General features: G+C 32.4%; 1 protein-coding gene and 1 non-coding gene across 3 annotated transcripts; both read left to right on the top strand.

Annotated features, from left to right (window-relative positions):
• Window positions 1-5362: 5362 nt before the first annotated feature.
• Window positions 5363-11743, top strand: LOC129802307 (senecionine N-oxygenase-like). 2 transcript variants are annotated; one of them, XM_055848025.1, is made up of 4 exons: window positions 5363-5502; window positions 6633-7613; window positions 11243-11389; window positions 11457-11743. In XM_055848025.1, exons 2-4 carry the CDS (start codon window positions 6648-6650, stop codon window positions 11622-11624), a joined length of 1281 nt encoding a protein of 426 aa, XP_055704000.1. In that variant the 5' UTR covers window positions 5363-5502; window positions 6633-6647; the 3' UTR covers window positions 11625-11743. The 2 variants fall into 2 exon arrangements, with proteins under 2 accessions (XP_055704000.1, XP_055704001.1); XM_055848026.1 differs by having other exon boundaries at window positions 6622-7613.
• Window positions 11130-11202, top strand: Trnav-cac (transfer RNA valine (anticodon CAC)). The gene has a single exon. It is a non-coding gene; the product is annotated as a tRNA-Val (tRNA).
• Window positions 11744-18024: the final 6281 nt, after the last annotated feature.

The following is an 18024-nucleotide window of genomic DNA, read 5'->3' as shown; positions in this document are numbered from 1 at the left end:
TGGCTCTAGATTCTTCAAAACAATTGTCCTACAATTTAACGCGGGAGTACATAAAAAACTGATTTTTATTAATAATGCAAAAATAACCACTTCGTCGCCATTTTTTACCACTTTTCACCAGTTCTGTAACCACTTCTCGCCACCCCCTTGGAAACGTTCAAACTCGATTATTTTGAGCAATATTACACTGGTAAAAATAAAAGGGTCAAATTGACCCTTTTCAACAAAAATAGATCATATTTGACCCTTTGAAAGGTTCACTTGAATCTTTTGAAATTTTGTAGGCATGTTTATCACGATAAATCGTGTTTTATCGTAAATTTATTACTCTTATTGTATTTCTCACATCTAAGTGAACACTAAAGGTGACTTTTTCATTGTTTTTATTCGTTTATTTCGGAGATAAATAGGTGTCAAAACAGTGACCCTTTTATTTTTACCAGAACACATTCAGAAGAAAAGAATACATTCAGCATTTCCTTTTCCTCATGATTACTTTATTATTACTCACATTAAATGATTTTTCTTCACTTTTATTTGAGAAATGAAATTATTAGACTATTGCAGAAAGCAAACAAAGCAGATTTGACAACTGAGAATCTATTAAGTTAGCGTCGTCTGTTGGAAAGCTATGGCGACAGGTGGTGAATCAATTCCAGAATATTACCACTTTCCGCCATGGCTAATTTTTACATAAAAATAATATAAAATTAAATATTGACTAACTAAATACAAATTCTATGTATTCGTCAAATGTAATTAAATGTTCAATAGACAAATTATTGATTCAAAATCGGAAATTTTGTTCGATAAAAGTTTCATGACACTTACTATATTTGGTAAGAAATATTGGATTCGATGCACTTGCTTAAAATATTCATCTAAAAAATGCTCAAACATTTAAATTCAAAACAAAAAATGAGTGTTTTTCGACTCTATACATAGCAGCAATAAAAACCCAAGTAACTTTACGGCTCATTTATTTCATAAATAGTGAAAAATAGCGATTTCAATATAAATGGCGAGAAGTGGGGCACTGGCGAGAAGTGGTGATTCCACCCTAACTCAATGTAACGGATATAGATTTATCGATACTATCGATTCGATAACTCTGACACTCGATAAAATTTTATTTGTAACTATACTAAATCCTGTGAACTCTTCGTTAGTAACTTTTCTATAAGATCTTTTAATAAAGAAGTAATATTGGGGAAGTAGGGGTAAAATATGACAAAACTAATATTTCAATTTCTTATATTCTAATTTATTTATTAAATTTATCCATCTAAAAATTTAAATAAGACAATTTTCTTCTATCTTGAAGTGAAATGCACTCTTTGCACCATTTTTAATTTTTTAATAAATGATTTTGATGAAAGTCCCAAAAATATTGAAGCAGATATTAAACAAACACGGGGTAATTTTGTCTGGTTTTTCACAGCCAGAGCTTCCAAAGAAGAAGAAGCATTCGAAGATAATTATCGAAAACTAAGGAACAGATTTTTTTATTTATGGTATCATCCGCGTAATGACTGATGTATTTCTTCTTCGATTTCGAAGTATCTCTAGTGTTAACATGGTATTTCTCATTTTGTTGTGGAAGAAAACAAAACAACGACGTTTATATTATACCTGTTCTATTATAATTCATCATAAATTAATGAGTAACTTTTTTAATATCTTTTTTAATATTTAATTTAACTAATTTAATTAAACTAATTTAATATCTCAGTGTGGTATTTAATAATTTTCCTTGACTCTATTATTATTAATCGTATCGAGATATATTCATTACAAAAGGTAATCATTTTACAATGTCCATATCCCGTGTTAGAAGAATCTGCTAGTCCGTTTGTAGACTCGCCCAGGAGCGCCTTACCCGCATTGTGGATGCTTCTTCCATGCTTCCGGAGTTGTTGGGCGTAGGCGGTGCATTATATTACGTTACTAACATATGAAAATTGTCTAAATTAGACATTCAGATCCTTGCACCGGGCGGGACTCGAACTCACAACAGTGAATCGAGCCTGGGAATCGATCCGCCCAAGAGCCAACGGTCTTGCCTATTGAGCCACTGATTCCCCTTCCTTGACTCTATCGGAAAGTATAATCGGAAAATTTGAAATTAAGTTCGAATTTTGTTTAAGGAATCCGTTTTAGTTTATAGCCGAGACACTTTTGGAAAATGACACACCAACTGGGGATACATGGTTTAATTTGCCCTATTATGGGTCTCAAATTATCACAATAGAGCTTTTATTCTCTAAAATTATCCTGGGGTTAAATAAATAGGCATCTGTTTATTGAGATGTCCTTTATTCAAGAGCTAATAGCAGAAGAGACCTGATCCGGTTCTGAACTCTATTTTATAGCCGGGTCGGGCTTACACATACATTATCACTTTTAACATCTTGTCAATACATGACATTTATATTGCTGGTATTCGAAAAATATTTTTTTTTGGCTTTTAAAATTGATCTTCGAATTTTCCAAACTCCGAATGCGAATACATATAATAGAAAATTTTCCACCGTTTTGCTTGTTTGTTGCTGACGATATTACTAAGTCGTCAGTGTCTCTAGTAAGACAGACAGACTAGAGAAACTCTAATTCTGGAAGACTATGACAATGTCATATGACAAATTTATTTTCTTGATGTAATAATATCAAGAAAAGAATTCGATAATGCCATTCGTACCAATTACTGAAAGTTTCATTGAACTGCTTGCAAATGTCATTCGATCCTCACTGGTCTTTAAGGTTTTTAATATAATCCTACTCCCGAATTTATCACGAAGATTTGTCATATGATATTGTCATATCGCTACAGAATCCCCCTTCAGGTTCCTCTATCTTTACAAGAAATGTAAGTTTTCAAGCCATGTGCCTTTTGAGGGGTGTGTTTAGCGTGTTTTATTTAATTGTTAGATAATTTTTTTTTCGCGTGTCACTTGTCAGGCAAAACATCTTTGAACCTTGAACCTTTCCATCCATTGACAAAAGTTTCCTCCCAGAGTAAACAAACTATGAGAATTTTTCTTCCTGTATTTTGACAGCAACTAATTGACCTACATTTTTTGTGGACAGAAAAAAATCTTATAAAATTAGTCACTTGAGACGCAGATAAGAGAAAAAAAAAACATTTAAATTGTGTCTCAATAGTTATTGATAAACCACATCACATGATTAGTTTTAAAAGGCAAATGTCTGTGATAAGAAATTATGTGTACTGTTATTTACATTGAAAGGAAAAAAAAACTATAAAGTTATTGTTTTGTCGCTTGCATTAGATTTTTTCGAAATAGTTTATTTTCAATATATCTTATTGAAATATATGCAATTTTGGTAATACTGAAAAACGTTCTATTTGAAGTGTCTTGAAATGTATAAAAAAAAATTTACTTTCAATGAAAAGAATAGAAATTGTCTTTTTTTTTTCTCTTCTTAATTAACAAAATGAGAAAGAAAAACAAATATCATTGACTTCGCTGTCTGATAACACTTTTCGTTTAGTCTGACCCCTGGGTGGTATTCCAAGTAATACGATATGTATTTTATGTTGCTTTGGCAAGTGTGAAAAAAATATATTTCCGAAGACCACATGTTGCTAAAATAGTCATTATTACACAATTAGTAGTTGATGTTGTCAAGCTAACAAGAATTAGATACAAGGAGTATTTTAAATCATTTATTTTTCGGCAAAAAAGATCAAACTTATCTTAACTTAATTTAGCTGATATACAATGCAGCAGGAAGATCAACAAGTAAACGTTTGTTTGTTTGGAGAGGAAAATAAATGGTATTGACGTATACCCTTATCAACCTTTTCATCGAGCACAAAACTACTAAAGATTGCGATTAAAATTAAATTGAGAAATAAATATTTGCAGTCGGTTTCCTCAACTGAGATATTGCCTCTAGAATCTTCCACTTGTCCCTCATTCAAAAAAGAGTTAACTCTTAATTAATTCCTGTGAATGTATTGACTTAATATACTTAAAGAAAATATCAGTAAATTTTTCATATTGCAGCTTTTGTAATGGATCAGTTTGAGTAATCTTTTTAGAATATTATTTATATTCTCAGGATTGAACATTTTTAAGCAAATTTTTTCAAATGCAAAGTCTTATAGTTGATAACGTCTTATTATCAAAAAATACAAATATTTGAAAAACTCTTTGAAACAGAATTCTAGGAAAATATTCCTAATTAAAAAATACAACAAAATTTAACTTATATTTTTCTTTCATTGTAAAAATTTTGCAGATATTGCACCGCGACTTAAACAAATTTCCTCGTAGTTCTTGTATTATTTCGGCGAGCATTATTAAATATGTATTTTTAGATAGCTTTTAATGCACTATTTCGTAATATATTAAACTGATAAGTCAATTCTCTTTAGGAAAAAACTTTCCAATAGTCTTCAGTGCCTCTGTGCAAAAACATATGGAAAAATGAAATGTGGAGAGGCCCCTGGACTGAAAACTGATTCGTACACACCTGGGTTCGAGATAATTCATCGGACGCTTACTACTTTATTTACTGGCGGTATAATGCCCTATGAAGTTAGCTGTTTCAGCTACCTCAGTCCTTAACAGTCCCAACTACAAAAGTTTATTCGACTTTCTGTTTAAGCCGAGACACACTGGGTGTATTATAACGATTATAACAGTCAGCAGGGAGATTTTATCTTAGTTATAGTCTGACAAAATGTAGCTGAACTTGGAAAAACCCTCATTTAAACGGACCCTGAATAAGATATCGGCAAATCATCGCCGATTTAGTGTCGATAAATCGGCAGTGCGAGAAGATTTTAACAGAAATCGGTAAATTAGGTCAATATTTAATTAAAAATTTGATAAAAATGTACAAATCAGAATAATAATTTAGTTAGTTGAGTGCACTGTAGAAGCCACAGCTCCCTAATTTTTGTATTAGACCTCACAAAGTTTGGATTCCGAATTAAGAATCCTAGTTCTCTCAAGCTAGAAGAACCTTATCGCTAACAATACTGAGACATATCGGTGCCTAAAGATATTTTAACAAATTTTAAAATAACAAAATAAATTATTTTTAACGGAATATTCCAAAGAATTTTCAATGCCTCATTGTAATCATATTTACTAATTAATTCAATTGAAATAAATAGAAATATTACACTTGTAATACAAGTTAATTGGGATATCTCTGGGTTTGAGTAAAAGAACTTTTGGGGTCATCTCGAGAGTGATTGAATGACGTAGGAAATCAATGTGCAATAACCATAATAAGAGTCAGTGTGAGAGTGAGACGAGTAACTTTAATCAGTATCTTTGTGACGAATACTTTTCAATGTACATAAAGATCTGCCCTGACTCTGGTTAGTCTTCAGTTGAGAAGAACCAGTCAACACGATCGGATCGACCAGAAACTTTGAGACATTGTGCCAAGTGTGAAAAGATTTAAAAAAAATATTGTGTTTTATAAATATTTCTGCAGTGCAAGTGACTAACTCCAACTGAGGTGAGTGACTTTTTCAAATTAATCTGCATCACTTTTTAGTGCAGTCCCCATTAGGTTTTCCATCTTGTGATCATTTTATTTTTTCAACAAATATCACATGACCGGAATGTGATTTCTCAGTGATCAACTCTCAATCTCATTTGCATTTCCGTTGATGCATTTTAGTGCCTTGGTGGCATATTTTGATGTTTTTTCTTAAAGCGAATTGATTTGGTAAGAAATGTGCGAGATTGCAACAGAGCTCTTTTCTTCGATCATGCCATTACTTTCCGGTTTGTTTGGAATTTCGGAGACTTCCAAAGACATTGATATTTTCAGTTTTCCTCAATCCTATTGTTTGTAAATTTGATAAACTGGAAAGCGACAAGACTTTTGGCGCCAAATGCCATTGATACACCAAAGTTTTTATTCATAAACTCAAACAGAAGATATTTTTAGCGACAATTGATTGATAAAAGATTACTATATATTTTTTGTTACTAAGAAACCTTCTGTAGCTGGGCTCACTCAATCACAATCACAAATCTTTCCATTCATTTCAAGATCATTTGGAATGGCTCTTACAGGTTCTTAAGATAAGACCACAGGATCAATTAAAAAGTAATTTCTGCGCAAATTTGCTGTTAATTGGTGATCAAATCAATTACAGGCTCTAAATAACTTTTTGGTAAATCCTTTTAATTCCGCAAAAATTGATTTTCCAACTTGATTGCCAACTACTTAATCTGCTTTACACACATGGCTCTTATCTTATCGAAAGTAAAGCCAATTCTTTCTTAAAATGAACTTTAATCCAATGAAATATACGATGGTATTTAGGAAACTGCAATAGTCGTATGCGAATGGAGCATATTAATTGAATATATGGTGATTTTCCTGATTGACCGGTTTTATGTAAAATTAATGGAGTGGCCTCTTTAAGAACAACTTACTCTTAATTTTAAATTTATTTGCAAAAGAGGACTTCTCAACTAAGAATTGCAGTCCCAGGAGAGTGGAAAATTTTTTCTTTATTTGCCTGAAATTGTCGTAAATGTTCATCTCAAAAAATCATTTACCTCACTAATTAGGGTCCTACTGAAGGAGGATTTCTAGAAACATTTCATTTTAAATTTAAAGCATATTTTCAGATTCAAATCTTCAAGATGGGATCTAAAAAGAGAGTGGCAGTGATTGGTGCTGGAACTGCTGGACTCTGTGCAGCTAAGCACAGTATTGGAGCTGGAATGGATGTTACGGTTTACGAGCAGATGTCTCAGCCTGGAGGAACCTGGGTGTATTCCGAAGACGTCGGAACGGATAAGTTTGGCCTACAAGTCCACACGTCCATGTATCGGGGCTTGAGGACGAATCTACCGAAGGAGATCATGGGCTATCCCGATTTCCCAATCCCAGGCGAAGGGGTGTCCTACATTCCGGCCGAAGAGATGTTGGCCTTCCTTCAGTCTTATGCCAAGTCCTTCGGTGTAACGTCTCTGATCAAGTTCAACCACCACGTTATCCGAGTTAGACCTCTCGGTCAGCCAGATGACAAGCACTCCTGGGAGATTATTGTAAAGGATTTGCCCAATAATGAACTCATTACACAAACCTTCGACTTCGTCTTTGTCTGCAATGGTCACTACCACACCCCCTATACCCCACGCTATCCAGGCCAGAATAGCTTCCGTGGGCGCCTGACACACAGCCACGATTACCGATGTCCCGATCCTTACAAGGGCTTGAGTGTTCTGGTAATTGGTGCTGGACCTAGTGGGATGGATATCGCCTATGATATATCTAAGTGCGCCAGCCGAGTGACCCTGAGTCATCATTTGCCGGAGAAACCGAAAACCAAGTTTCCATCTAACGTGACTCAGCGTCCAGACCCTGTAAAATTCACTGAGGATGGAGTTGAGTTCAAAGATGGTACCAGCGAGACTTTCGATGAAGTCCTCTTCTGTACTGGATATCGCTACACCTTTCCCTTCCTGAGCGTCGACTGCGGTATCAACGTAGAGGAGAACTTCGTACAGCCCCTGTACAAGCATTGCATCAATATTAACTACCCTACGATGGGATTTGCAGGACTGCCCTTCTACGTTTGCGCCTGTCAAATGATTGATTTGCAAGTAAGTCTTTTTTTAATTCAATTAAACAAGCATGCAGGGGAAGACTTTCAGGTTTCGCACACACTCTGGCTTCGAACTCTAATAGCATTGATTCGGAAAAATATGAATTTGGTAATACCATGTAGTTGATTTTGCATTTCGTGAATGACTTAGTACCTCTGCTTTTAGTAAGCTTCCATTAAATTATTTAAAGATAATATTTAGATCATCCTTAAGTACCCCTCATTATCTCAGGACAATCCTCAAATCCAAGAATTATAGACAAGCTTACAAAAAGAAGGGCTGGAAAATCACCCAGATCTTTTATATCCGGTTTACATATCTTCATCATTTTCAACCGCTTATCCTTATATGGGTAAGGGCGAAATCACATTGCCAATAAAATGCTCGCCGTAGCCTCACCGTAATTCGTTAATTTAAGCATTTGCGCATTTTCATTGAAATTCTTACTCAAATTTTCAATTACCGTATTACCTTATCATATACTCGGTGGCACTAGGTGAAAATAGTATAAGAAAATTGAAGAAATGAAACGAAAATTCGATAAACGGCGAGAAAAAAACTAAGAGAAATAATTCGTACCGTTTTGTTTTTGCTCACCGTTTATCGAATTTTCGTTTTATTTCTTCAATTTTCTTATATTATTTCCACCTAGTGCCACCGAGTATGAGATCAGGTAATACGGTAATGGAAAATTTGCGTAAGAATTGCAATGAAAATGCGTAAATTAACGAAATACGGTGAGCACTTTACTGTCAATGTAAAGGGGCTTCACTCTCTGAAGGACTACTTTCTTCCCTGCCCTTACTCGTGGGTATGTCATCATCAGTGGCACGAGAGTCACAAAACGGATATTTTTTTTTACAAACTGCCTGAACGCCCCAAAAATTTCTAATTAGCACAGTTTTATAGGAAATTTACCTCTCTGCAACTTTGTGAAAGTAACTTTCATGGAAATTACGTTTTTTTTGCCGTGAGACTGTTACTGTTACTTTTTACCCCAAGCGGTCGTTCTTAATAATAAGATTTCTTGAGAGAAGAATCTTTATAAAATTCTAAAATAGATAGCGGCTTCGTATTCAAAGAATCTAAATCATTTAGGAAATAATCATCAGTGCATAAATTTTGAATAATAAGTAGGTAATAATTGATTACCTACTAATAATTAATTTCTTCAAGGAAAATATTTCAAAAATAGGCCTAAAAATTTTGATATTTTTTATTTTCTAAATCCCTTGTTCGAATTATACATACAACATCGAAGAAGGTCTATGGAAGCTATCTATGAAAAAAATTAAGCCGCTATCTTATTTATCTTGAAAGATATTGAATTTTGAAATATTCGATTTGTGACTTTTTGCCTCAGTCTCAAAAAAAAACTATCAAAATGTAAAGACCTTAATCTTCGTTGATAGATAGATATCGTAGATGTGGATGACTTTACACCCCGAATTTTCGTAATCTTTTCGATAATTCTAGGCAATTGAGGATGGTTCAGACACCATAAGGGTACTAAGAGAGGGTCTAAAGATAATCGTTAGGTAAGAGAAAGTACTCTCCCTTCGAACGTTCATGAATTCGAATAATGTGAATTTACTTTAATTCTTCTAAGAAACTTACACATTTCTATTAAATATTAGCTAGTTTATTATCAATTGCTAATAATATTGTGAGAAGTATGCGTAACTCTTTTAGGAAAAAAAATCACATTATTCAAAGGCATCAACGTTCAAAGGGAGAGTACTTTCCCCTAATAAAATTTAATTTCTAATTTAATTTAATTTAATTTCTAAAAGTAGGGGTATAAAGTCACTGTGAGTGTAAACTCACCCGTATCTACGGTAGATAATGTTTATTTCAAGAATTAAAATTCTCTTGGTGACTATAAACAATCGTTTTTTTCTTCAAATTTAATCCTGCTTAAACTTCTGATATCTGAGAAAAACCATAACGTTCCTGCCCATTCTGTAATTTTTTTTAATATTTGTTTTTTTGAGAGATTTTTGTTTGTTGTTTATCTTGAGGAAGAGATATCGTCAGTTAAATCAGCATTTATCGTAACTTCATTTTTGCGATTTTGAGATATATACATATTTGGAATCAGCGTAATTTTGTTTATTTAACGCACTTCTGAAAAAGAAACTTTTTTAAGCCCGATAAAAATTATTTTAAACAAAAATTATCGTAAGTGCCCTTAATTAAGAAAAATTTATCAGAATTTGTCGTAACTTCCATTTTTGGGGAAGGTACGTCAAATTTCCATACAAAATTTTCAGTAATCAGCATTTGCCGTAACTTCTTTTGCTCGTTTGCGTGGCTTGTAATTTGCAGCAAAATTGCAATATTTCTCAATAAATCATTTATAAACTTTTCCAAATATCGAAAAACAGTGCGAATAGTGTAACATGAAATAATTTTTATTCAATATTTGCGAGAAAAAAGTGAGAAAAAATCCTTGCCAATCTGTCATTAATTCAAAACAAAACAAGCGACGTGGCGCACAAAATTTATTACAATTTATTTAATAAAACTTATGAAATAAAACCTTTTAGGGACAGGGATAACAGTATTATTGACTAATTTAGTCAAATAAAGGCGCTTATTATCACTAGAATAATTCAAATTGATATAATGCATTTTAGAAAATTGTCGTAACTTCCAGAATCTCCATACATTGGAAGTTACGGCTTTATAAACGATGGAAGTTACGATAAAATCTTATTGTGTTTCATCGAACACATATCTCAATATCTCAGCTTTTAAATAATTTTATAAAGATTTCTCGAGTCAACTTACAGTTTATTAGTGCCACTTTTATTATTTTTACTCAAAAGTATCGCATTCGGGGCTCATTTTTAAGAAAAATAATGCTGAACTGAGAATTTCCTCTCCTGAAAAGTTGTCAAAAGGAAGTTACGACAAATGCTGATTTAACTGACGATATACTGAAATACAAGTACTTTAGTGTAAAATTTTAATTCCGTCAGGCTTTTATTCGTGTAATATCTTGAAAACCCATAACTTAAAGTTTCTTGAACTACATACTACGACATTATGGCTTTTAATTTATTTAAATATTTGTTAAGTCGAGTAGTCTAATAAAATATCAGCAAATAAATGCTACAAGATTAGGGTTCTATATGAAATATATGGGATATACAGTACATATCATACCCTTATTAAATTACCGTAGATGCGGGTGACTTTGTCCGCCGTGGGTGACTTTCCGACTTTGCCCCCTTACTGTACGTAATTTTTTTTTTAATTTTAATGTGTAAGAATGGCCCTCACCGATTGGACGTGGTAGATTAGATCTGTACAGACCATTCTTAAGTGTTAGAATTAAAGAAAAGCTTAAGAACGGGAAGGGGGCAAAGTCACCCTCATGTACGGTACCTACATTCCCAATCCAACTCTTAACTTAAGAGGTTTAAGCATAAATTCCCCTGAATATAGGTGAATTTGTTGAATTTTTCTCACTGCTTGTATTGCATTTTTGCTCATGGAGAGCCATGTGTTTTCGTAGTGTAGTGGTTATCACGTGTGCTTCACACGCACAAGGTCCCCGGTTCGATCCCGGGCGAAAACATTCTTTATTTTTTTTTAATTTTTTTTGTTTTGTTTTAAAGGTTCGGTTCTGTGTGAAATTATGGAATGGAGGTGTTTCTATGCCCTCGCGGAAGGAAATGATTGAGGATACTCAGCGTGAAATGGAGGAACGATTCCAGAAGCGAGGATACAAGAAGCGTCATGCTCATATGATGGGTCCGGATCAGGTGAGATTGAATTTTTCTAGGAGATGGAATAGAGGAGTGGTTTAGCAAAATGTGTCTACTTCTTTAGGGTAAATACTATGCGGACTTGGCAGAATGTGCTGGATTGGTACCCCTGAAGCCTGTTATTACAAAGCTCCACAATGAAAGCAGCCAGAAATTCCTGGATGATCTTACAAACTTCCGTAACGATGTGTATGAAATTGTTGATGATGAGACATTCATCCAAGTGAAGTGAAGCCTGAATAATGTTCTAAGAGGAAAATTCGAGATATCAAGTGATTGAGGGAGATGAAACATTTGTACAATTCCATTACAATATTGTTATTATTAAACTAATAAATGTTTTACACAAAACGTCTTAATTCCATTCTTCTTGTCTTTTGCCACAATTAACACGACGGATTTCTGTCTTTACACCTAATTTTTGGAAGTTTACGGAAAAACTTCTTCACTTTTCTCACCTCGAATGCCGCTACTTATCTCAAAGACTAATACTTATAGTAAATAATTCTTTTTTTTTCTTCGCATTATGTGGACTGCTAATGGTGTATAATTAATTACGCTATTATTATAAATGCAAATTACCAGATTACATCTTTGTATAATTAATTTTTATTTGATTGTTACTTTTATGTTACCATCTATTTTTTTTAATTTTAATTTCTATAAGTTCTAATTTGCAGTCAAAACATGTGTGATTTTCTTATTTACTTTTACTCATTGTTTGTCTTATGCTCTTTGTCCCATTTCTTTTCGGCAGAATCATTTCAGTCAGTAAATTAGTATTTTGGTCAGTTGATAATCAAAACTGTCAATAAAATATTCAAATTTTGGAAGATAATAATCACAAAATTAATAAAAAATTATTATTAAATGGTAAAAATTACAATTTCATTTCAAATTACATTTTTAAAGCCCATTTAAACGAAGTTATTTTGATTCGAAAAGTAGGGGAAAGCTTGCTACTTTCGGACGACTTACATTTCGGAAATTTGAGGCATTGGATTAGCCATTAAATTATAATGGGCTGAATTCATTTAAAACACATTTTAAAAAAAAATTAATTATTCGAAGCTTGAGTCGTTCGAAGGTAGCGCACTTTCCCCGAAATACTCCACAGAAGCTTACTACTGTTTGTTTTTGTCTATATTTCGGTGCATAAAGTTCAAAGTTCGAAATATTTTCGAAATAAACGGTAAGGGTAATCAATAAGCGGTAAGGGAAAGCTTTCAAGCTTCGCATATACTCTGGCTTCGAACGTTTCATATTTTTCCCGTATTCCTTTATTGAGTCTGACCTAATCGTAATATACTTTAATAGCTAAGTTGGTTTGTTTCTGAGATAGAATTTCTATTCGATTTGTTATAATCCCTTCAAGTGTGTCTCGGCTAAAATAGGCAATGGGCAGATTTACTTTATTTTAGACCAGAGAGGTAATTCACGAGCGTAACCAGATAAGTTTTTGACTGGTTACTGGTTAATATTATAATTTGTAAAAATAATATTGTCTCTCTGCTGAAAAGAAAGGAAAGTGTTTCGGATTAATTTAAAATGGAGTGTTGTATGAGATAATTAGTTTCGGTCATGGATACATTTTTGATTAATCAGGCAATCGACGAACGAAATAGACAGTACCAGTAACCAGTTGTGACTGGTTATTTTCAAGAATTCGACCTCAGTTTTGATATCCTCATGCTTATTTTCTCGGAGACTACTTTTCTCAACAAATCTTCGCCTTTTGGACGATTTCTAAGAAATATCGACAGGCTGTCTGTCTGTCTGTCTGTCTGTGTCTCTCCATCCAGCTATCGCCAGCTCCAGAGGCAAAACGGTAAGAGATAGCGACTTGAAACCTTCGGAGTCCCAAGTCGATCGAAGGATCATTAACAGACCACTCATTTTCCCTCCACTCCACCCCTTTCCCTTCTTCGCCAAAATCATATTTTCTAAGATTGCTCGGAAATGCTTTGCACGATTTTTTTTTTAATTTTTGGCTACGTTTTAGAAATTATCTAGGAGGTCGTTTCGACCTTACACGAAAATCAAATATTAAAAAAGTTCTAGAGAGCGCATTTATCAAACGAATGGGGTCATATTTGGGCTTGTTGGAAAGGTCTTGGAATTGCTGATTAAACTGAACTGGTTTCAATCGATTCTGAACCGGTAATGGACCGATTCATAACCGATAACTAATTTTTATTCGAAATTAAATTATATTGCTCCTGATGTTGACCAAGACTGGAAAACTTGGAGAGCGCTAGATTACAGACACTTATGTGCTTTTGCACTAGCTCCTGTATCATGTAAGACAGGCGATTGGATGACAGCTTATCCCGCGGCTATTTACGTAGACCACGTAGAGCGTTTATGGGAAAGACATGTATAAATATTTTTATGCCTCGCTGAGGTGTATATTGGGAACTGTTTTGAATGATTTATAAAATGGTTCATAACGGTTATAAATCGCTTATAAACCGGTTACGAACTGGTTATGAATTGATAAGTAATTTTCGCCCGAAAATCGCTTCTCTTACTCTTAGAACTATTTCTGGGGATCTTTCGAATGAATTATGAATCGGTTTAAATCGGTCGAAAACCGATAAATAGTAGATGATACGAAAGTACTTTTGAGGTAAATTTTCGAAAATATAACTTTATTAAAATTTGCTTCTTTGTATGAAAAGTGTCTAAAAAAGATGGGAGAAAAATAAAGATTTTGCAAAAAGACTTTCGCAATTACCTACACAGAAAAATAATTTCGTAAAATTGTTTTCAAATGTTGTGAATTCCTATTGGGGCCTTACAAACCACTGAAAAATTTGTTAAAGTTTTTTCAACAAAGATTGTTTGTAAAATGATAATTTAACGATCAGTTTTTGTACTTTTACAAATATTTTTTCGTAAATGTTTGTAAACTCACAAAAAAAGTTCGTAAAATTTTGTTGTATTTTATAACAAACATTGTTCGTAACATGATCATTTGACGAGCATTTTTTGTTCCTTTACAAAAATTTGTTCGTACATTTTTGTATGCCTGACAAAATCTTACGAACAAACGACAAAATTTTATAAACACTTTTATGTGGCTACGAACATTTACGAACAAATGTGTGTGAAAGAAATAAAATGCTCGTCAAGTGATTAAGTTACAAACAATGTTTGTGAACAATTACAAACTTTAACGAACTTTGTTGTGGGTTATAGGATTTACGAACATTTCGTAAATCCCCATTAGGAATTCACAAAGATTAACCAACAATTTTACGAAATATTTCTTTCTGTGTTCTAATTAATAATTTGAAATGGTAAATGTTTTATTTCAATTCGTTTTTAATATTTTTGTTTTTTGTCTTTTAGCGGAGACACTGTAGTGGGGAATTTAAAGGTAGGGTGATTTTCGAAAAGTGTATTTCGAAATATTCAAGCTTTAACGAAGCCTTAGTGACAAGATTTACCAAAATACTGACCGAAATGTTCCACACTGTCTTTTCCTTCCCCAAAATCATCCCTCATTTAGCACCTTTTAGCTTCCCTACTTCCCCACCAAAGACCACTTTCACTAAATTACAATTAAATACATTTCATTTAAAAGATTTTCAAATATATTTTTGTTTCTTTTGAAAATTCCCAGAGTGTTCAAAATGTCTCTTTCCACTTAACTTTTCATCTTTTTCATCTTAGTAAATGTACAGTCTTAAGCATTTTTGGGGGATATACCCTAAACTTTGTGAATCTTACAAGTATTTACAGTAGCGTGCAAAATTCGGTGTGAAAAAGGGGTGACTTATCTACTGAAGGACGTTTTTTTTTTAGGGAATACTGTTTAAATAGAAAAATTTGCTTTCATTCAAATTTCAAAAATTTGGTCCTCAAAATTCATAACTCAAAAATATTTCCTAATAAAGTCTCAAATATTTTTTTTGACTTTGACAAATGCCAAAGATATGTCAAATAATTTTGACAGATTTCAAAGATCCGTCAATCAATTCAAAATCAAATACTAACGGAAAAACTCAACAAATCGCACATAACAAAACAATGGAAATAAATCTAAAGAACACTTTCCACGACAATTTGAGAAACTCTGTAAATTGGCAAGAAAGTCTCATTGGGTGAGATCTTAAAAAACAATCTCAAGGTAATTGATCCTCCTTCCGAGAGGCTAATATTCCACTTGCACGCCACTGTTATGCTTCTTCCCGGCAATTAAATTACATTTCATCGCAATTATCATTGAAGATATATACAAGTTTGAGATAACCATGAAAATTGCCTCTAAAAAGAGAGTGTGAAGAGATATAATTGTGGGAATTAATTCTAGCAAAGGGGAGATAATACAATTCTAAATCGACTAAAAAAAATCTTTGATTCTTTTCTCCACATAAGATTTGATTCATTTGTAACAATTGGAAAAATCAATAAAATATATGAATGCAAAAAGAGCAAATATTGCACTTAAAATTGGAAGATCTCCTTTCTACATTTTATTTTTGATCGCTTTTCGAAAGAGGAAAATGATTAAATTTTAAAGTCAATTACTTGTGAAAATATTTTTGGCTGAACAAGTCATGATAAAAGGTTAAATTATTTCAAATTAAAATTTGGATAAACACAATTATAAATGTTTCAGTTGTTCTTTCTCTGGTAATTCTGAATAAAAGAGGAACGTAAAACTGTTTTAGGAGGAAGAACGAACCAAGAAAATTGTACACAGGAGAAAATAATTTGTAAAATTGTTCATAAATGTTTGTGAATTCCTATTGGGGACTTACGAAATGCTCGTTAATCGTATTACACTCAAACAAGTTTGTAAAAGTTCGTACTTTTTTCACATTGTTCGTAACATGGTCACTTGACGAGCATTTTTTCTACTTTTACAAACATTTGTTCGTAAATGTTCGTAAACACAAAAAATGTTCGTAAAATTTTGTAATTTGTTCGTAAATGTTTGTTTTCCTGTTGAACATTTTACGAACATTTACGAACAAATGACAAAATTTTACGAACATTTTTTGTGTGTTTACGAACATTTACGAACAAATGTTTGTAAAAGTACAAAAAATGTTCGTCAAATGATCATGTTACGAACAATGTTTGTGAAAAAAGTACAAACTTTTATGAACTTGTTTGTGGATTAGACGATTAACGAGCATTTCGTAAGTCCCCAATAGAAATTCACAAACATTTACGAACAATTTTACGAAACTGGTTTTTTGTGTTACAGAAATATTAAATGTTTGTAAGAAATTGGACTTAATGAAAAACAAAATTGTGATCAATTGGATCATGGTTGAAACACATTAACTGTCAAAATTCAACTCCTAGATGAAAAGTTTGTAAATGTTTGTGATAGAGTGCCAAAAGGAGGTCAAATCAGGATTTAATATTCAAGAAACATTAAATACTATTAAGAATTCTCTTGTTAATAAAACATTTGCCTTTTGTTACTTTGCCAATTGGACGAAACTTTGACTAAACTTTACAAATAATTGACAAAGAAATAACATTTCCTTTGAATTTCACATACGTTTGACATATTTTTAACAAAATATTTTGTCGTACTTGTATGATAAACTGACAAGATGGCAGCACACGTCGATGGCACGACAAAAAGAAGAACTAATAATAAAACAAAACTAACAAAATATTTACAAATTTTTAACAGAAGTAGGTGAAATCGTGAATTGTGAAAAAATAACAAACTCATTTGTAAAAAATGATCTTCTTTTGGCAAAACTCTAATATGAGACACCGATTTTCCATATTTTTGTCATAGTTAAAAACGTTCTGGATGTCCAAAATGCATATTTCCCTACCAATTTTAACAAAATTAGATTAATTTTGAGGAGAAAAGCCATTTCAATTTGAAAATGGGTAAAATGATCAGTATAGAAACTTATTACAGAATTTTTTCTTATTAACCGATACACAATAAATTAAATCCAATCAACAGCGCTGCATTGAACAATTTTAAAATCTTCAGTTTTTTTTTTGTAAATTTAAAATGGATAGTTCTACACAAAGACAGGAGAGAAAATTGTTTTGTTTTGAATTAGGAAGAAAAAAAAGAATTTACGGTACGGTGCTAGTTGAATTAAAGGTCAGCCATAATTTCTTTAACAAATCTCTTTTCGAGAATCCTTGAACATTTTAGAATTTTTCTTTTTGCAAACGAGTGCTTATAATCCATAGATGTTATTTATGTATTTTGAAAAAATTATTGATTTTATTTCCTATTAGAAATAATAATTTTCCCAAAGTTGAGCATTTTTCATCGGCCAAAAGTTTGTTGACAGATTTTGCAAAAATAAAAATTTTAAGATGTTATTTTTTAATGTTATTTTTCCATCTGGTTTCTCAAAAACATAGATTTGTCAAGAAACTTATGGCTTACACTGTATTTTGAATTTTCCGAACAGTTGGTTCGTGTCTTGAGTAATAAATTTCAGAATTTGACAGTTAATATGTGAAGTTCTAAATTATAGTTATGTTTCCAATTAATTAACTTTTGGATAGAACATTAAAGCTCCTGAAGCTTATATAATAAAATATTTAATTATACGTAGATAATGTTAATTTTTTTTCGTTATAGTCCAATTTCTGTCACTCTTTTTCGAAAATTGTATTAATTTATG

The sequence above is a fragment of the Phlebotomus papatasi genome, chromosome 2, assembly GCF_024763615.1.
Source record: "Phlebotomus papatasi isolate M1 chromosome 2, Ppap_2.1, whole genome shotgun sequence".
Lineage (NCBI taxonomy): Eukaryota > Metazoa > Arthropoda > Insecta > Diptera > Psychodidae > Phlebotomus > Phlebotomus papatasi.
The sequence above is the reverse complement of the archived record's forward strand: the minus strand, read 5'-3'. Positions and strand labels throughout refer to the sequence as shown.